The sequence below is a fragment of the Neodiprion pinetum genome, chromosome 1 (assembly GCF_021155775.2).
Source record: "Neodiprion pinetum isolate iyNeoPine1 chromosome 1, iyNeoPine1.2, whole genome shotgun sequence".
NCBI classification, from domain to species: Eukaryota; Metazoa; Arthropoda; class Insecta; order Hymenoptera; family Diprionidae; genus Neodiprion; species Neodiprion pinetum.
The window spans coordinates 27,656,862-27,675,558 of NC_060232.1; the positions used below are offsets into that span (position 1 = coordinate 27,656,862).

Below are 18,697 nucleotides of genomic sequence, written 5' to 3' on the forward strand. Positions count from 1 at the left end.
GTAATATGAATCAGGGATAATAAAGTAGTTGAATGCTTTACATATGATGTAGTATTTTTTTTTTTTTCAGCAATGCACGACATGGTGAGAGAACACCGCACCTCGTGGGTTTGTAGACAAGTATACGATAATTGCGAAAAGTGTGAAATAAAAACAGCGTTATTTCGAAATATCTTCATTTTTTCAACAGTAATAAATCGTATTATAAAAGAAATATTTGAAGCTATACAGGCATCAACTTGGCAAGTCGGCAGAATATAAGTGCGTGTGAACATACATGGATGTAAGATCTAAATCTTCAATCAATAGATGTTATGGAAAGAATTGTTAGAAACATTTTGAGTGGCTTGAAAATTGTAAGAGATTTATGATCATTTGCTTACGTAAAATACTATAAGAATGATGAAAGACACATAAAGACTCAAGTCAGGTGTAATAACGATAACTAGATATATGAAACTATCGCTATAATATGAATTTTGTTTAAATTAAAAAAAAGGCTTATTTTGAATTCTAGTAAATTGGAAATGATTAACAACATAATGACTTAGATTCCTTACGAGGTACGTTAGTGTGATACATAAAATACTAACCAATATAATGATCATTTAATGTTGTCAATTTCTCTGAAATGGGCACAAAACAATTAAATTATCCAGGAAGGAAAAACTCGTGGATTGCCTTTTGTATTCCAAAAATTGATGGATAAAGCGCCCTTTCAGCGTCAAGTTGACTTAACGAGGATGGAATTTATTTGATTGTTTCGTGCCTTTTATTTTAACAACGAATTGATGAATTCTTGCAAAATGGATTTTTTCGTAGTTACCTAGCAAATGGAATGCGCGATCTATACATGACTGTAATTGTCCAATGATTTATCTTTATATTTAAACCAGGACGTTGAAGTAATTTCACGTACTTAATAAAAAAAATAGTAAAACGTCGATAATTGTGAAAAAAATTCAATGTTCACTCAGTGACGTGAAGATAATAAGTTATTGTTAATAAGTAAGTTATATTCTGTATGATTCATACTCTACAGGGACATCACGCACATACTTTCAGAATGAAACTTAATCAAAATAAATAACGAGCATATAAATTTCCTAATCCAATGATCTGCTTTGCTATGAGAGTAAAAGCATAATATGTGGCACATTCGACATTTACCATTGGTAACATCTTTTTTTCATAAATTTGGTAATAATGGATAGCGTGAAGCTATCTGCCTTCCTTTTTACCAAGGAATATTGTCCTTTACGAACGTTTCAGTCGCTGTATTTGTCAATTTTGTGAACAGAAATAGACCAGGGTATTTTGTAGTGATGTTAAGTAAATCTCAGAAAAATATGTCTCAATTTATTCGGATTCCCATAGCAATGCATTGCAATTGGCGCCCAATCAATAACCCACACGCTACCTGACGTAGGTGGTAATGTTTAGGGCGTATTTAGAATACCTCTGTGCTCCAGCGCGTCTCGCAAAGTGTAAAAAAGCTGCAGTTGCTGCTCCGGCTTCAAGTTGTACACCTGCGACAAAATACCGTCGCTCTGTACGTGGAGTACAGAAATTTGTATTAAGGGCTGGCTTGAAGATTAATTGGTTAGAAGCGTAAAACATGCAAAAATAATACCATGCGTACAACAAGACTCAGAATCGACTCAATACATTCATACCCTATGCAAAGATGCTGATAATATTGTATTATATTCGATTGTATCAATGCAATTAGATTTTTAGCCATGATTTTGTAACCACCCGAAACAAAAAAATTGTTTAGGCAAAAATTTGACATAAGTTCAAATCCAAAATCCAAAGAGTCTTCTTGTAAATATAAATTAAAGAATGCGTAAACCATGGAGGAGACATTAAATCAAAGAAATTGAAGAAGGATAATCAGTGAAAATGGTAATTGGTGCAAACAGAAAAAATATTACTGATATTAAGTTAAACAATTAGGATGTGCTTACGGTGCACAAGCCAGCCCTTTGTATGATTGTGAAATTAGTAAGAAAAGTAAAATCGTTAGTAAAATATGACATACAAAAATAAACACCACTTTTCAAATTTAGGGTTGTTACGAAATTGTAAGTTCCCAAATGAAACCAGTTTTACAGATCGTGAAGACCGAAAATGATATTTTTTTTCGACGTCTTTCAGACTCCTATCTTTATGCGTTTTACAAATAAACATTCACGTTTTAGGAGAATTTTTTTCATAATTTGGACAATTGAATTACGATATCGAATTATTACAAACTTCCAGTTCCAAAATTTATTACATGCATATGGGTTCCCATTCAGAATCTCTTTTTCCAAAATTTCCGTGGACAAAATCCCCTGTGGAAAAATCCCCCTCGCCAAAATCCTCCCTTGACAAAATCCCCCGGACAAAATTTCCCCTCCACAAAATTCCCGTTCCCAAATATTATTATACGTCTATTAATGTTCATGCAATTAGATAACTATTTATTTGGGAAAATTTTATTCGGGGGAATTTTGTCCAGGGGCGATTTTTTCAGGGGTGATTGTGTCCAACGGGGAATTTGTCCGGCGTAATTTTATCCTGGGGATTTACCGAGATTTTATTCTCGGAGATTTCGTCGCAAGGGGATTCTGGATGGTCACCGCCACATATGACGTTAAAACATTATTGTTCACAATGTGCAAAAAATATTTGAATTCTGAATAAGATTTGGAAATGAAAAAAAAATTATCTCAGGAACTGCTTTCACGACTCATGCAAAAAAAAAAATGTGTATAATTGTCCACGAATAATAACATGAGTAAAATTGGACACAAATTGACCAATACGGTGTTTTGTGGCGTAGTTAAAGTGTTAGGTATGTATTGTGAAATGGATAAAATTTATACTCTCTTTCACCAGTTGCATGGGTGTACAAAACTAGGTATTTCATTATTTATTCATATTATCATCCGATACCAAAAAATTGTTTAAAAGAATCCCAACTCTAATGAGTTAAGCTAGCTACTTGTTCATTAAAGCTGACTAGAGTTCAGCGATGAAATAAAAATAAAAAGTAATAAACATAAATTATTCAAATATTCAACTGAATAGTTTACAAGGGAAGTAGAAAGCATCAGGCTTACCTGCTGTAGAAGCTTCTGGGGCGAGGCGGTGTGGATGAACGATGAGATGTAAACATTGACAAACGTTGCCATTAAATACTGACAGTCAAATCTATCCATTATTCCTCCATGACCAGGAATCACGTCACCAAAATCCTACGATAATGAAAAATGAATCATTTTTCAACAGCCAAAAGTTAATTGATTATGGGACTAACAATACTGGTAATTCTATTATTCATTCACCTTGATTTTAAAAGCTCGTTTGAAACCACTAGCAAAGAATCCTCCAAACGGCCCGATCACTGAACTGAATACAGACATTGACAGTGAATGCAGCAAAAAAGGATACATTGTTATTGTACCCTTCCAACCGAGCTGTCAACAGATTAAAAACAGTGAATTAGTAATTATTCAAGTGTATTTCTGTATCTTCAAATTAGTTTTACTTCATAAGTTGATTAACATTTCTATGTAAAATAAAAGTGCTAGTAGTAACAGGTGTGTAACTATTGAAAACTTTACAATTTTGTACATTTCCTAGTATCTTTAGCATCGTGACAACAGGGGAAATCTGGTTATGAATAAATATGACCAGATTCCGACTTACCCAATTGGATAAATTTTGTAAGGTTTCAGTAGGCAGAGTATATTCTTGCGGTCTGAAAAGATAGGATGGTTCACAGTCCATAGTCATTCGACCCAAGGCTTCGCTGTACTCAATTGGGCACACAAAGTAGCGGTACTGGCATATGACATACGACATCTGATAAAATGAATGAAATAAAAATATATTAGAATAATTCTGCAGGAAAATAGGTCATTGAAAACGAAATATTCACTCTGGGACAATATGAATCTTGAATCGAAGAACTGAAAATTAGCGTTTCTAGAACTGATTAGTAAATTAATACAAAGAACTTTGTTGAAAGTTTTACTGACCAATAATCCAAGTATGACCGTTGAAATACCACCACCTACAAAGCCTTCCCAAGTTTTCTTTGGGGACAATTTTATCAATGGAGTTCTACCAAAGAAAAATCCAAAGACGTATGCCATTATATCGTTTATGACAATCATGCTCACAGGTACAATGAACCTGAAATAGGTAAATAAATATATTTGTTCAGTATGTATCCAATATTAACATTCGGACCTATTATAAGCATACTTTAAATCTTAGTACTAACAGACGATGATGTTTCCTCAAACTTACCATATTAATCCTTCAAATATGTTCTGTATAATTAAATAGCTTTGCGTCACTACGATCAATAGCGCAACGTGTGTCCATGCGAAGAGAGAAAATTGCTTCATGTAGTATTTTTTGACAAGAGATAGTACGAACCAAACAAAACCCATAATATACAGGCAGAACGAGATGAATCGATGATACGTTACTAAAACGCGTAGGTAGTCCTATGGAAAAATTTTTAAACTGTTAGTAATACTGCCTCAAATTACGACTGACACAAATCATTCGATGTAAGAACTAAAGTAGTATTTCGTGGTTTTAATATATGCATTACCAATGACATTGTTAAATGTGACTACAGTGTTCCAATTGATACCGTGTATTTGAATAGTGAGCCAATTACTACACTAGGTTTTATTTCAGCAGAAACGAGATAGCTTCCATGCCAAAATATTTTCGCTATGAAGTTGTAGGTGGTCATTCATATAAGCCGCAATTTGGCAATTTTCCAGAAGATTTTGAGGGCTGGGAAAAAGTTTTGACTAACGTGACCCATTTAAAACTATCACTTTTGATATTCAAAGCCTTGATGGAAAATGAAGCCATATAAACACAGCAAAGCTTTGCTTTCAAGAAAAGCTTATTGATTTTATGCCATGCCCACAGCTGTGTTCATCAAGTGTGATTATTTCTGTCGTCACCTAATATAAGGTAATGCATGAAAACTCCCTTAAAACCCAAAGGATTCAATTAGGATTAAATGGAACACCCTCAGAGTAATCCACAAACTACTCAGGTATTAAACGACTAGGGTCCATGGAATTCATAACAAACAAAAATTCCTCAACTTAAATGAATACTTTGTTTAAAATAAATAAAATACTAGTTTTACAAAATAGTTGAAAGAGTACTCAGCTGTTTTTATAACTCACCGTCCGATTTATTACCACTGCAAAATAATCCATCAGGTTCTCTCCATAGAAGAAATAATTGGAAGTAATCAAGAAATACCACGAAAGAGATCTGAACCAAGGTAAACCATGAATTCGATACACGGTATATCCAATGTTAATGATCTCTTCAAAGCATTTCACTTGTACAACTAAAGTCTGTTAATAAACCAAAACAGCAGTGTTATTTCAGAACGTATGTTAACCCGAAAGCTTAATATGCTCAGTTGCATTTTTCAAAACATTTTGAATTATCATTATTGTTGTTATTATTATTAAATTCTCTGCAAAATATTAAGTCATCCATCATCCTCGATTGTCAAATACTTTTTTCAAGTAATATCACAGTCTTTCACAGGGATGTATGTAACACGCGTTCGGTAAAACTTATGCATCGTAAATTTCACAATAAGCGTGTTGTTTACAGATTACCAGTGTTAATTACATTGTATATATTGTACTTTAATATTGAATTTGCACATTATAAAAATAAAAATGGAAACAAAAATATGTATCGTGGAATGAAAGATAAGTGTAAAATAGGGGTAATGAGTAACAAGGCGATTGAGGAATGGAGTGATCTTTTTGCTACAAAAATTGATTATGAGTTACTGTTCAGACACCTATCTTTGAACAGAGATAAAGACAAGTTGTGCAGTATTGAAAACATAAATGTTCTGAAAATTATCCTACATATACTTTATATTTGTTACTTTATATTAACGTCTGGAATGGTTAACTCGCTAAAGTAACGACTGAATTATAAAATTGGTACAAACTCCAAGAAATGACTTGCCGCCAACGGAGGATTGATAAAATATTGCAGCAAATTATTGAATGACACAAACATTTTTATTCAAAAAACCATTAGAATTATTGCAACCACTAATCAACTCTGTGGTTTTTTTAAATTTAATAATTATAAGAGTGTGCATAATACGTACCGTGACCATCAGTGCTAATGGCCCTCCATAGATAATAATACCAAATCCTGTCACCATTAAACATGTAAAAATGCCCCGAATTATCCAGTTTCTCCAGCTGCATCGAAACGATATATACTATAATATGTCATGAACATTTGGCATACAGTGAATCAAACGAAAATGACACACCCAAAAGTGAATAATATTGGTCAAAGAATTTTTGACTGTGGGGCTTTTAGTGCCTGTTACCAGAAAGAGGAAACTCTTTGTCCTACTAAAACGAATGACAGTTTAAAATGAATCACCTCTAACAGAATTCAACACAGTCGAATTTTCAATAGATAGTACATAAGCTATAAAAGTTACACTGAAATACTTTGAAGTATTCGAACAGCGTGAAAGTACAATCAAGAAAAGAAGAAGCTATGGATTTCAATTACTTTCCATACGTATTTGGGCAGATTTGAATATGTCAAAACAATATTTCATTGTCTTCTTCAGTGACATAAATTTGAAGACAAACAATCTCCGCCACTTTCTTTGCCTCGTCATAAATGATCATCAGCTTGGACCAATGACAAGGTACGAATTGGCGCGAAAGCTTTGGCAACAAAGCAATAGGTATGCATATCTTGATTATGCAAATACATTTGATATATTTATGATATTGACAGAATCCGGTTTAACATTCAAGATGTTCTTTGACAACTACACATGAGGAAAAGTGTATATGGTTGAAAGTGGCACGAAGGTAGTTCGAAATCATTTCTTCAATGGATCTGATTACCACTCCTCAAACTTACCGATCCGACATGCCAGAGAGAGCGGAAGCGAGCGCATCTGGTGTATGATTAGTCCCTTGAGGCAGAGTCTTGGACACTTCATCAACTTCGATCTTATTGTCTTCTTCCGACTCCGCATCTTCCCTCTGCAACATGATTTCGTGCAGACTGTTATTTATGTTCTTTCAATTATTAGAATTGTTTCTACATATTTCATGGCATGCAAAATGACAGAAGTTAATCCAAGCAATGTTTAAAACCGATAATTTAATTGTTTCGACACTGAGAAACAACTGAATTAAAGCACACTGTTCTATTTAATCGCCATAAAATGACCGATGCTGAGTAACGAATGAGACATATGCATAATGCATGAATTGTTTTTGTGCATAGGTATATCATGAAATTCCACAATCTGTGTAGTATAAATTGAATCTGTTTTATTTATGTCAAGAAGTATCATTGGAGCAACACTGTGATGTACATACGTACACATAAACATAAACATTACGTGCTATATCTATCTCACGAAAAATAACAAAAGATACACCATGACGCGTTGTATTGTACGTAAGAACTTGTACGCGCTGATGAATCGTCAAGTGCGAAGTCATGCGCGGGAATTAATAATAAAGTGTTGTATTAATCGAGAAGTGAAATTTATTACCTCGTTGAGTCTAACAACTGATATCGGTTCGTATCGTTTCATCTTATTATTTCAATGCGATTACTTTGTCGTTAAACTTAATACATTTATTTCGAACATACAATCGAAACTCGAGTGCGCTGCCTGCTCTCTGACATTTCTTCAACACAAAACACGACAGATGACTGAATAGACAAAATTTCAAATAAATTGGATACCTTTCGTCAAAAGTAGTACGTGTGTGAAAATCGCACCTGGAGATATTTACGGGCTTGAAAATTATTTCATCGGCTGCATGAATAGCCAATAATTATTCAGTTACAAGAGATTCGATTAAACATGCTTACGTGATCGTCGTTGACGTCTCCCGCTGCCACATCTCCAATCGCCCGTTTTCGTACCTCGGACATTTTATTCATAAAAATATTTCACGATTTGGTAAAACTATATATCTTGATCAAGCACCGGTGATCACTGACTTGTACACGTTAATTGCATACCTTTACATTGTTTGAATAATTACGAAAACAACTCGAGCGGACGTGATACATCAAATCGCGCTTACCGACTTCACGGCTTGCACATTGCAGGTTAACATCGGATTCGGGGATCTTCGGGACGCAGTCGGGCACTCTCGGGTATTCAATATCGATTTGAACCAGCTACCCGAAGTCCCACTTATAACTAATACGTTGTACACATAATCAGCAGCTACAAATGCTTGTAAAAAAAAAACCACTAAGCCCAAATTACTCAATACGCGCCCACAACTCGTTATACCAATTACCCAAGGGATAATTGTATGACCGAATAATTGTATCACTCGGCTATTATTTTCTAATTTGTTCGAAAGAGCTCAACCTTATTGGAATGCTTCGATTTTTATTAAACATCCACGGGTTTATTTATTTATCGCCGAAATATGCCTCAACGGTAATGGTTAACGGCTGGTTACCATTATCATCAGCAATTAACATATGCTAGTTTCAAATTCATTCTGGCGTTGGGCAATATCAAATCGGTACACAAAACTCGGATTCCAATTTAACTAATTTATAAGACTCAACTCACAAGTCATCAACTTATGGCACAGTCTTCATTATTGACGTTTAAATATGTAGAGCGAAAAATGCAGCTATAAAATGTAATTCTAATATGAAATAAGTGGCTTTCAATGACATTTTTGCAGCAAAATTCATCATTGAAAACTACCACTATTCCATATTAGAAATAGGCAAACAGAAGAATTTTTGCCGTAATGGGTCTGTATCGAGGTGAAATTGATTTGGGATCAACGAGGCATAAAAACACCGAAAAAATACGTGATGCAATAATTGAAATGTCTTAAAGTTTATTTATTAACATCACAGATACAATAATTATGTACATATTTGTTCGAGACCTCCGCTTCGAACTTTGGAGCACCTCGCTGTCAATCTAAGTACTGAAGTACCAAATTCCGACTAAGAATACAGTATAAAGTATGTATACTAACAAGGAGAGTATCAGACCTCTGAATCATGAATTGTATTCAAACTTCTACGGTTGATTCTTTGGCCTAAAATATAAAACCTGTATAAGTAGTTTCATCACATAGGACTCTTCACACCAGGTCAAACTAATTAAATTAGCAGTTTGGTGAGCGAAATGCCATTATAAGTGACAAGATACTATAGATACAAGTGTAAACGGATATATTATTATTTCAGAGCTATAGTGAAGTATAAATTGCGAATTTTCGACAATTTTATTTATTGTGAATTGAGTGAAAGAGGGCCCAAATAGCTGGAACTACGCATGAGTAACTCGATAATTTGAGCCAAGGATAAATCCCTCAGTTTCAGCAGAATCTGTGATTCAGAGGTCTGATATTCTCCTTGCAAGTAGTAAGGTTAACGATGGTTTTTAGGATTGCAATAATTAATATAACGATATGGTAGGTGCACTGACAAAAATCACAAGTACATACGCATATGCATACACGTATAACTTGTAAGAACGTTAATAAGACGTAACAATTTTCTCAGAAAATTGCCATTAGTTTGCCCCTACGTATCCATTGTGCATTTAGAATAGATTAAACAGTATTAAATGGTAACTTTGTTCATGATATTTTTATATTATATAAAAAAAAGTAACAACAAATCGCCGTATAGTATTTTCAACAGTAATAATAATAATAATCATAATAATAAATACATAGCTAATTTTGTCATTTTATACTATCAAAACTACCAAATTAATAAACACAGCCCTTTGATCTGTTCAAATCTAGTTTCCGATAGAATATTCGTTCTTTTCACTATATTCTTGGGGTCACAATTAGGTACCGATTAAATATATATTCATAAATTGTCACTTATTTAGCAATTATCACTTTTGTTATACAAATTGTCTTCCGATGTAGATAGCTTGTCAAATACGTAAAGTTTAAGTTGAGCTTCATGCTTTTGGGGGGGTGGTGTGGATTCTGATTTCATTGTTTGTGATGCACCAGCCGGGTCGGTGCGCGGTAACAAAGTGTGACTCTGCTCAGACATAGAGACTGTTGGATCTTTTAAGGGCATCGTCACATCTCTGAGCGAATCTGCAGGAGACGGTGGAAGCACGACTTTTTCTGGGGCATTCTGTATGAAAATCACTCTGTAACAAATGAGAAATTAAATGATAAACGATTTTTTTAATTTTCTTTTCATTCCTACAAGTCCACAAAATGATAATCGATTCATGCTTCTAAAATGTAACATGATTAATTGTACACAATTAAATACACAGTCTCGGGGCGAAATAAAAAACCATATTTACCTGTAGCACATTTAAGCTACTAATAGTAAGCTGAGTAGTAATAATTAAAATATGATGAAAATTTATACATTTGTTAAAATGTACATCTTTTGAATAAGGAAAATTATTTGTTCAACTGAATGTGAAGAAAATACTAAGTATAACTCAAACGTGTATAAAAAAAAATAACAGTCGTCATAATTAACCATAACCGAGATAACCGATCAGATAACGATACCCTGAAATAGCAAACCACAAGACTTTACTTTCCACAGCAGTAATAACAAGAATGTTTTTAGTTGACCTCCTTTAAAGTAAAATACTTTCAACTAACATTAATTTTCTAAAAGGCAGAGTACACGAAAAAGCTTGTTTCGTATCAAATATTATACCTGTTGAATGCCCGCCATCTTTTGCAGAGCATAATGTATGCTTTACATTGAATATACATGAACACCAGGCCTCCGGTAAAGCCAATCACAACAACGATCATTTTTGTCCAGAATGGCCAATTCATGGACCCTCTCCGTGCCTCCTCAATAGAACGTTCTACAAGTACGTACAGCGACCATGCAATGCATAATGCTGCGACTGCGTTAAAAGCTACAGCGCACCATAATTTTCGCACCTCCAGTGCAGACATTTCAAGTTTTTCCCACTATAAATAGAAAATTGGAATTAGAGATTTAATAGTTGCTGAAATATACGCTCGGTAAAAATCATTCGTACTAGAATACTTCTTTCAAAGTATTAACTGGTATAAAGTAAGAACAAGTGATATTTCAATAGTTATAAGTACATGGAGATGGGGTAGATTTTATTAGAAACTTGAAATTTGTATACAAGTTCTTACATGCAACTCTATTTGAATAAAGTCTTCACCCATTATACATTTGTTTTTCATGAAAAAAAGTTCATTGCATAGTCTGATTTATGAGAGAATCAAATATTCGATAAGAGTGATGACCTCAGAGAAAGAATATCGTTCTTGTCATTATGTTACCGATATTTCAGAACTGAAATAGATTATTTGGTGTGGCGTAATGTTTACTTATGAAGAAACTGGCCGATAGTGATCAAAGACGAAAACTTTCAACGTTACTAATGAAAGATAATGAATCACTTAATTAATGAAGATATGTTCTTTTTAGTATCTGGTGACTAATGATGTTAACATCTTTACAGATAAAAATCATATGTTTTATTCAAATTTAAGCACTTGGGGCTAAGAGCTCAAAGTGTAATTAATTACTCTCGATAATCGTAATTGTTCGACATAAATATAAAATGCGAGGAGTTTTTTAAAAGTATATGTACACATAATTTACCTCTGAAAATGGTTTTGTTTTGGCATGCATGATAAAAGTGAATTTACATAATTCACAGGCGCGTGTGTCGGAAGCCTTTATCCATTGTTGAAGACAAGCTTGGTGAACGTAACGTAGACTTCCACTACAATAACATGGTGCCAGCAGAGGAGCGCCGATCTCACCTTCACAGTGGCATATTCTAGCAAAAAGAAATGAAAATTAAATGCTGCCTTTTTTGAAACCTATCGAATGTATGAGTGTAAAACTTCAATTCCCGAATTTTTATACACAAATTTTTGCATTGCCTATTAATAGTTTTGTAAGCAACGTTCTGTAATATACAACTGCCGATATTGTGATATTTTTTTCAGCATTTATAGGTGTTCCGAAATTGTTTCAAGTGCTTAGAAATACAAAAATGTATGATTCAGAGCAGTTTCTAGATTGATTACCACTTAAATTCAAATGCAAACTGAGTGGAGCCCAGAAGGTGTTATTATGACAAAATTCGAATTAAATCCTTTCATTGTATCATATTTTAATGAAAGCGATCTTTCTCTGGAATATTTTTACTTGGAAGCGGATTAAATTACATCAACTGGACTATCTCATTTTAATTGCAAGTTCTCCTACAGTTGAACAAACATGTTTACTGCTTTTAAATGACGTTTCAGTTATGTGTGGTATAGCATGCATGTTAACGGATAATAATTTCTTTAGTGTAGCGCAGCATGCAATGTGCATCTGTTTCAGAATTATTATTACTATTTTTCGATCATCGTAATTACAAAACAAAGAATCGTACATTGAACTATGATAATTGTTTATTTATAACCTGACAAGCTGACGTCAACCTATAAGTCAATGAGAAGAAGAGAATGAGCGATTAAAAGTTTTCATGCCCTACGCACAATTGCACAATCCATCCAAACACTACTGTTTGCTAAATAAGACTTGATAGATATAAATAGCTTAGCATGTTGAGGATTCAAGAAGCAGCTGTTTAAATCAAAATGAGAATTCCCCCTTCGTACTCGGGCAATACTCCGAAAATATTAATTGAATATTTTGGCAAATATTTGACATGAGTCTGCTACGAATAACAATTCGACCTTCGGTCAAGAACACAAAGCTGTTCTGTGATAAAATGCATTTATTTCACCACTTCATTATGCGCATTGAAAAATTTAGTTAATTTTCAATTGGATTAATTAGTATTCGTCTTTTCAACATGACAGTATCTCGAACATTTTGTTCAATTCTACCAATGTCATTTTTATACTTCTTGGCTGAGCAACAATGCGGATGAAATATGAATTACTGAACTGGAAATTTTTATATTTACCTTATGGCTAATAGCATTGATATCTTTTTACTTTGTAGACGACTCATAAAAAATCTAAAATCTTGTATTCTCTATTAACTTAGACGCTGCTATAGCTAGCCTCTATATTTGGCTTTACTAGTGATGTCAGCATAAGGCAAAAAAAATAGTACATATCGAAACTGTTTGCATAACAGGTCGCTACAATGCTAATAACCTTTACCACACCATTATACGTTTTTTGGTCCATCAAATAAATAAATTTAAACATATCGATGCAAACCATAGAAAAATGCTACATTTTTATTGCTGCGTAAGAAATTTAACACAGAGTACTTAAGATCACAGAGATAATGTACACAATATTATATAGATATTCGGATAATCAAATATTAATGTACTGGTATACATATCTTCTGACGGATTCTTTCATTTACTTGTCACATATCCCTCAATCGGAGTTTAATAATAAAGAAAATTTAGGAAGTTCTACAAATTGAAAGGCACACGTAACTTTCAAATCGCAGAAAAAACCTGTCGCAAACTATTCCTCTCATATTTCGTCAAAACAACTACAAATTATTCCTGAATCATTTTAACCAGTCATCTATGGATATGAAACTCATGTATCGTCCAGCTCAAATATAAATACAAAATACATCCAAATATTTTTTTAAAAGTTCATGTAACGAATGCTTACAACAGGTTTGTAATTTGTACAAATCTCAAGGTAGTTTATACCTATTGAAAACTTACCGGCAAATGTCATGACTGTTTGAAGACAAGGTACTCATCGAAGAATGCGAATGATCACGTATAACTGTGACGGCTGTTGCATACGCCGGTTCCTGAAAGACATTAACAATCGTCATTAGTCATGTTACATGCATGCTTATCATTAAGATAACATACATATAAAGGAAAAAAAACTAAAGTATATTTTCTACATAAAAGTGGAAGGATATTGTCGGTGATGCATGAAAAATATTTTATAACTGTACAAGATGTGCCAACGAAATTTCAAATTGATTAAACTTCACATGATTTTCACAATTTTCCACACAGTGTACGTTTTTACAATTTAAATCAAGCACATACCTATCAGTTTCTACAAATCATTGCCATTCATTTATTCAAGGTACAAATTTGATCACGGATACAGCTTCCTTTCAAACCACCACTAACCTGTTCTTAAATGTAATTCTACAGTAGATTCGTTTTTGCTTCGCTTATTGCGCTACATGGCAAGTAAGATGTGAACGATATACAACTAGTACAAAGACAAAAATTATTTGGAACTGCAGACTCGGATGTCACAACAACCTGTGGACTTGAGTAGTTATGAAGTCGTAATGAGTAACATAGCAACTGAAGCAATTTCTGCTTATAAATATTACAAACATTATTCAGCTCCTGAATGGTTCAGATATCTACCAGTGAGCTTTAAGCAGCATCTTGTAAGCATTCCCTTTATACTTTATACTTTGTACTCGAGAAACTTGCTTGGTGTTTGATCCTTGTTTTCAATTACCAGTTTTAATAGATCATAAAAATTCTGCATCTTAAATCGCTCAAATATACTCCGCTAAATAAATGCTTACTATGGGTACAGTATCAGAAAAATGAAAAGGGATTGAAAAGACAAAACCATGTTCACCTACGATAGACCATTAGTCCTCAATTTCACATAGCACAGTTATTTTGGTAGGACTTGGCCTGCAGCTGGCCAATGTGAATCACATTCTAATTTTATTCTGAGAACATCTAACACGTTTCCATACTATTATCAAAATGATGTATCCATAAGAAATACGAATACTTTCTACCTCTATTCTTAAAAATAATTTAAACTGCCATATATTCATAGCTTTTCTTAACCACTCAAGAAACTTGAATCGAATATCTGACAAAGCACAACCTGGTCTTTTAATAATGACAACATCCAATAAGATTGATTCTTTAATATTATGAATCAAAATCAATTTGCCAATTAGTTTTTTCACCCGCAATGTAAATCTGAAAATGGAATATTTTCATGTCGTCACATTTGTTGAAATAATTTAAACAGACTGACGCAGGCAACATCTGTTGAGTCAGAATTTAACCAGCACAGCCATAACACGAATTATAACAAGGAAATTCTGCATCCGGATTTGGTTTCAGCCTAAAATAGTTTCTCCAATTTGCGACGCAATCAAAGTAAACCTCATCAAGGACGATGAAACCTAGCGATCTTTACTAGTGAGGATTCAGCTGAAACCTTTGCAAACAGACATTACTCAACTCTGGTTATTTATGCGGTGACATTCTTAATATCAACTTTTGTTTGCTAACGTTTCTAACGTTTCAAACATCTTCACCATCATATGTAAGGATGCTGACTGTCATTTGTCAGAAGGGGTTTACATTCTTTGAACTTGAAAGCAAACGAACCCCCTTCAATTGGTTCGCAGAGTGTGAATCAAAATCTAATTACAGTACATGCAGACATCCATCAATTAGCTATCCCGAGAATAGCCTACAGACGATTTTGTAACATTTTGTTTTGAATTATCTCCAAACACGTGACGTTATGGAAAATTTCCGCAAAGAAAATCATCGTATCGGAGGTCGAAGAACGCGCATTTCGGACGGTGTCACGCTTTCAGAAAATCTCCAAACTAAACGAGTTCATACCCTTGGTATCCATTCCGGAGGAGGCTCCCCGCTTCCCGGACTGACGTTGCTGGATGGATCTAGAGGAGGAAGTTGGGGTTGCCAATCAGGCGGATAAACATTGATTTGATGCACTGGCATTGCGCTCCGACCACAGACGAACATTCGTGTAACTTATTGTTGGTATTATAGCGATTTAAGTACAAGGTAATCATGCCCAACGTTTCGTCGTTCGTTTCGTCCCTGTTCGTAGCTTCATCATCACCGTCATCGTCGTCGTAGTATTTTAACTTAAATTGCGTGTGTTTTGAAAATGATAACCTTTCAACGGCGGACAGCTCGTCGTGAAATTGTTAATTATTGCAGTCTCCTGACCCGTTGATAGAATTGAACCTTCCTTTTTATCGATTTCAACAGCAACGTCTCTCCGTGAACCGTACGTTTCGGTGTTTTATAAGGCTTTTTTTTTCTACCGCTTTACCGCCTCTGCATTATATGACGCGGATTTATCATCCGACGTTCGACGTTTTGCTGTTGAAGCCGGATCTTCGGATGACAACGGGTTGTCAAATTTTTATACATTCAATATGTGTAAATTATGTACAGACGTCAGAGAACTCCGTGAAGTGTGTATACAAGTTTGTAGTTTGAAGTTTGAAGCACAATTTTCGGCACAAAACTTGAATCTCCCCTGCAAGTCGTCGGCGAAGAATTAAAACCCGGATACTTCGGTCGGTATCGCCGACTGTTTGACCGCGGAGTACAGTTATATTGCATTTATTACAAAACGCTGGATAATTAACGACACGAAGGTCTGAACATGGCACACTTATTCGTACACAATATTAAATTTTATAAAAAGCGTATTTACGTTCACAACGCGCGTTCGCGAACGAGATGAGGGCGAAAAAACATTGTATTCACTGGTTTATTGCGTTCTGTTTTTTGTATTTCTTCTGACCGGACGTTTTATTGGAAAAACGTGAAATATCACCAACGAGCAGTTGGCAACAATATGTATTTTTAAGCGTTTTGAACAAACCGAACAACACACGACGAAGCGTAAGCTAATAATAGATGTTTCTGATTTTGATTTTGTTGTATTTATTTTTTAACAATTTCCTCACAATAGATATTTACAGCTTCATTAAATTCACTTCGAAGACGTGCGTACGCGCATATGCATTACAGATTATGTATCGCATGCATGTATCGCATGTACATACGTATGTACACATCACAGACTCTAAACAGATTTGACACAACGAATAAGAGTCGATGACTGCACGGTTCCCCCGAGAGATATGACATTTACGGGTTTGAATATTCAGGGCTCGCATTTAAATGAAATGATTAATTATTTGTTCCAATGCCAAATTAGCGGCACTGGCGCTGTCTGCACGCATTATTTACAGAGGGTCTGCCGAAGCAACGATTAAACGATAATAAAAGCAAGCTCACTCACTCCGCAAGTGCGAGCAATATCCTTCCTTAGCGACGATATTATTCTTTTGCACCGCTAGGGCGTGTGGGCGTGGTAAAATAATCGCCAATCAGCTGTTACGATATGGTTACGATGGCGCTAGAAGTCGCGATGCTAACGCGGCATTTATTCAAAGTCAACATTATCGGTGACATTCGGATTGAAGAGCGCTCCTACTACACGTTCCCTATATTTATTATTGACCATCAGCTGTTATTCCGTAGACGCTGATCGTTACGGTGACTGATAAATCACTCTCTACAATGATCGTACACTTTCTGTGATAGATATTTCATTCGTAAAAATCGTTATGAAAAATTACAAGACTCGTGCTTGATTTTAGATCGCGTACAGTCACGTTTTGATTACTATTAAACGAGTCTATTCTCATTTACACGTACGCTATGTAAATATATAATAATATACCTATAGTAATTCCACTGTTTCACGACCTGCGAGAAATGTTACTTTGACCTGTGCTTCTCACTATCTGTAAGGTCAAACGCTATTACTCATGCTGCGATAGCTTTTCGCCGTTACGACCATTATTACAGACAGATACACTAAGCATCTGCAAAATTATGGACTACGGATTTTAAGTTAAGATTGATTCGCTCGATCGAATATTAGCAAATTCAGAAGGCGCGTATTATATTATCATCTTTTTATCGAGAGGAAGATATGTGACGATACGTGTAGGCATAATGTACTTCATTACTTGAACTTTTAATGTAAGTACTTCATATTTATATTCTTAGGTACTCGAACATTCAGAGACCTTGTCGGCCGATTATAAGTTGGATTTGCATTGTTTTCAAATAATTACTCTAAAACCTTATTAAAAATATTTTGTTAGAAATATCTTCGGTGCCGAAATCACAAGCTTGAAACGTGAAGCAATTGGTTAGCAAAAATCTGAAATTATTGGAAATCGTCGTTAATTGAAACAGAAACTTTACTTCGAGTTGGAGATTTTGATAAAAAATTTCGCGTTTTATAAAATCAGGTGTAATATCGTATTATTTACATCCGAAATGAAGACGTACGTTACGTACTCCAAATATCATCGTGATCCAAGCGAGATCTAATTTCGAAACGGTGAGTGGCAAAAACGAAGAACTCTTATCTCCTTTGCGTCTGGTAATAATAAGACGCTTATAGAATATGAATCGAAGGTGGTATATACAACGGAACATTGACATCAATTAAATCAGATTGAATCTGCAGTTTATTGGTTGGAAGATTATTGCAATGCTTGTCAGCACGAAGAAAATGTGATTTCCTACATCCTCCTCCTTTTGTTACCCGAAATCTAGTCGATGAGATTAATATCTTGTTAATCTCGTCCGAATCTCAGTTCGATATTGAAATAAATTTAGTCGAGAAAATAGTATCGATCTGATGGCGATAAATCCAGTTCGAAGTCCAACGAACTGAAGCTGATCAGTCAATTTGAGTATTAAAAAATTATCGATACAACAGGATTCATTATCATTACAATCGTTGGCTAGAAATTTGCCAAATTCAGTCAATTGAAAAATTACATTCAACGA

General features: G+C 34.5%; 2 protein-coding genes and 1 long non-coding RNA gene across 7 annotated transcripts; 1 reads left to right on the forward strand and 2 right to left on the reverse strand.

Moving 5' to 3' along the window:
* On the reverse strand, positions 1-8,189 carry Cds (CDP-diacylglycerol synthase). Of its 4 annotated transcripts, none has more exons than XM_046609186.2 (10): positions 7,936-8,189; positions 6,964-7,088; positions 6,179-6,275; positions 5,217-5,393; positions 4,306-4,508; positions 4,032-4,188; positions 3,700-3,855; positions 3,336-3,467; positions 3,111-3,245; positions 1-1,529 (listed from the first exon to the last, which is right to left on the reverse strand). In XM_046609186.2, exons 1-10 carry the CDS (start codon positions 8,005-8,007, stop codon positions 1,440-1,442), a joined length of 1,344 nt encoding a protein of 447 aa, XP_046465142.1. In that variant the 5' UTR covers positions 8,008-8,189; the 3' UTR covers positions 1-1,439. The 4 variants fall into 4 exon arrangements, with proteins under 4 accessions (XP_046465142.1, XP_046465141.1, XP_046465143.1 ...); XM_046609185.2 differs by having other exon boundaries at positions 1-1,550; XM_046609187.2 differs by lacking the exon at positions 7,936-8,189 and adding an exon at positions 7,610-7,706 and having other exon boundaries at positions 1-1,550.
* Positions 7,088-9,528, forward strand: LOC124210812 (uncharacterized). The gene is made up of 2 exons (XR_006881308.2): positions 7,088-7,635; positions 8,179-9,528. It is a non-coding gene; the product is annotated as an uncharacterized lncRNA (long non-coding RNA).
* Positions 8,923-17,147, reverse strand: LOC124210810 (E3 ubiquitin-protein ligase MARCHF8). Of its 2 annotated transcripts, none has more exons than XM_046609192.2 (5): positions 17,127-17,147; positions 13,763-13,854; positions 11,701-11,881; positions 10,765-11,030; positions 8,923-10,231 (listed from the first exon to the last, which is right to left on the reverse strand). In XM_046609192.2, exons 2-5 carry the CDS (start codon positions 13,798-13,800, stop codon positions 9,952-9,954), a joined length of 765 nt encoding a protein of 254 aa, XP_046465148.1. In that variant the 5' UTR covers positions 13,801-13,854; positions 17,127-17,147; the 3' UTR covers positions 8,923-9,951. The 2 variants fall into 2 exon arrangements, with proteins under 2 accessions (XP_046465148.1, XP_046465145.1); XM_046609189.1 differs by lacking the exon at positions 17,127-17,147 and adding an exon at positions 15,683-17,118.
* Positions 17,148-18,697: the final 1,550 nt, after the last annotated feature.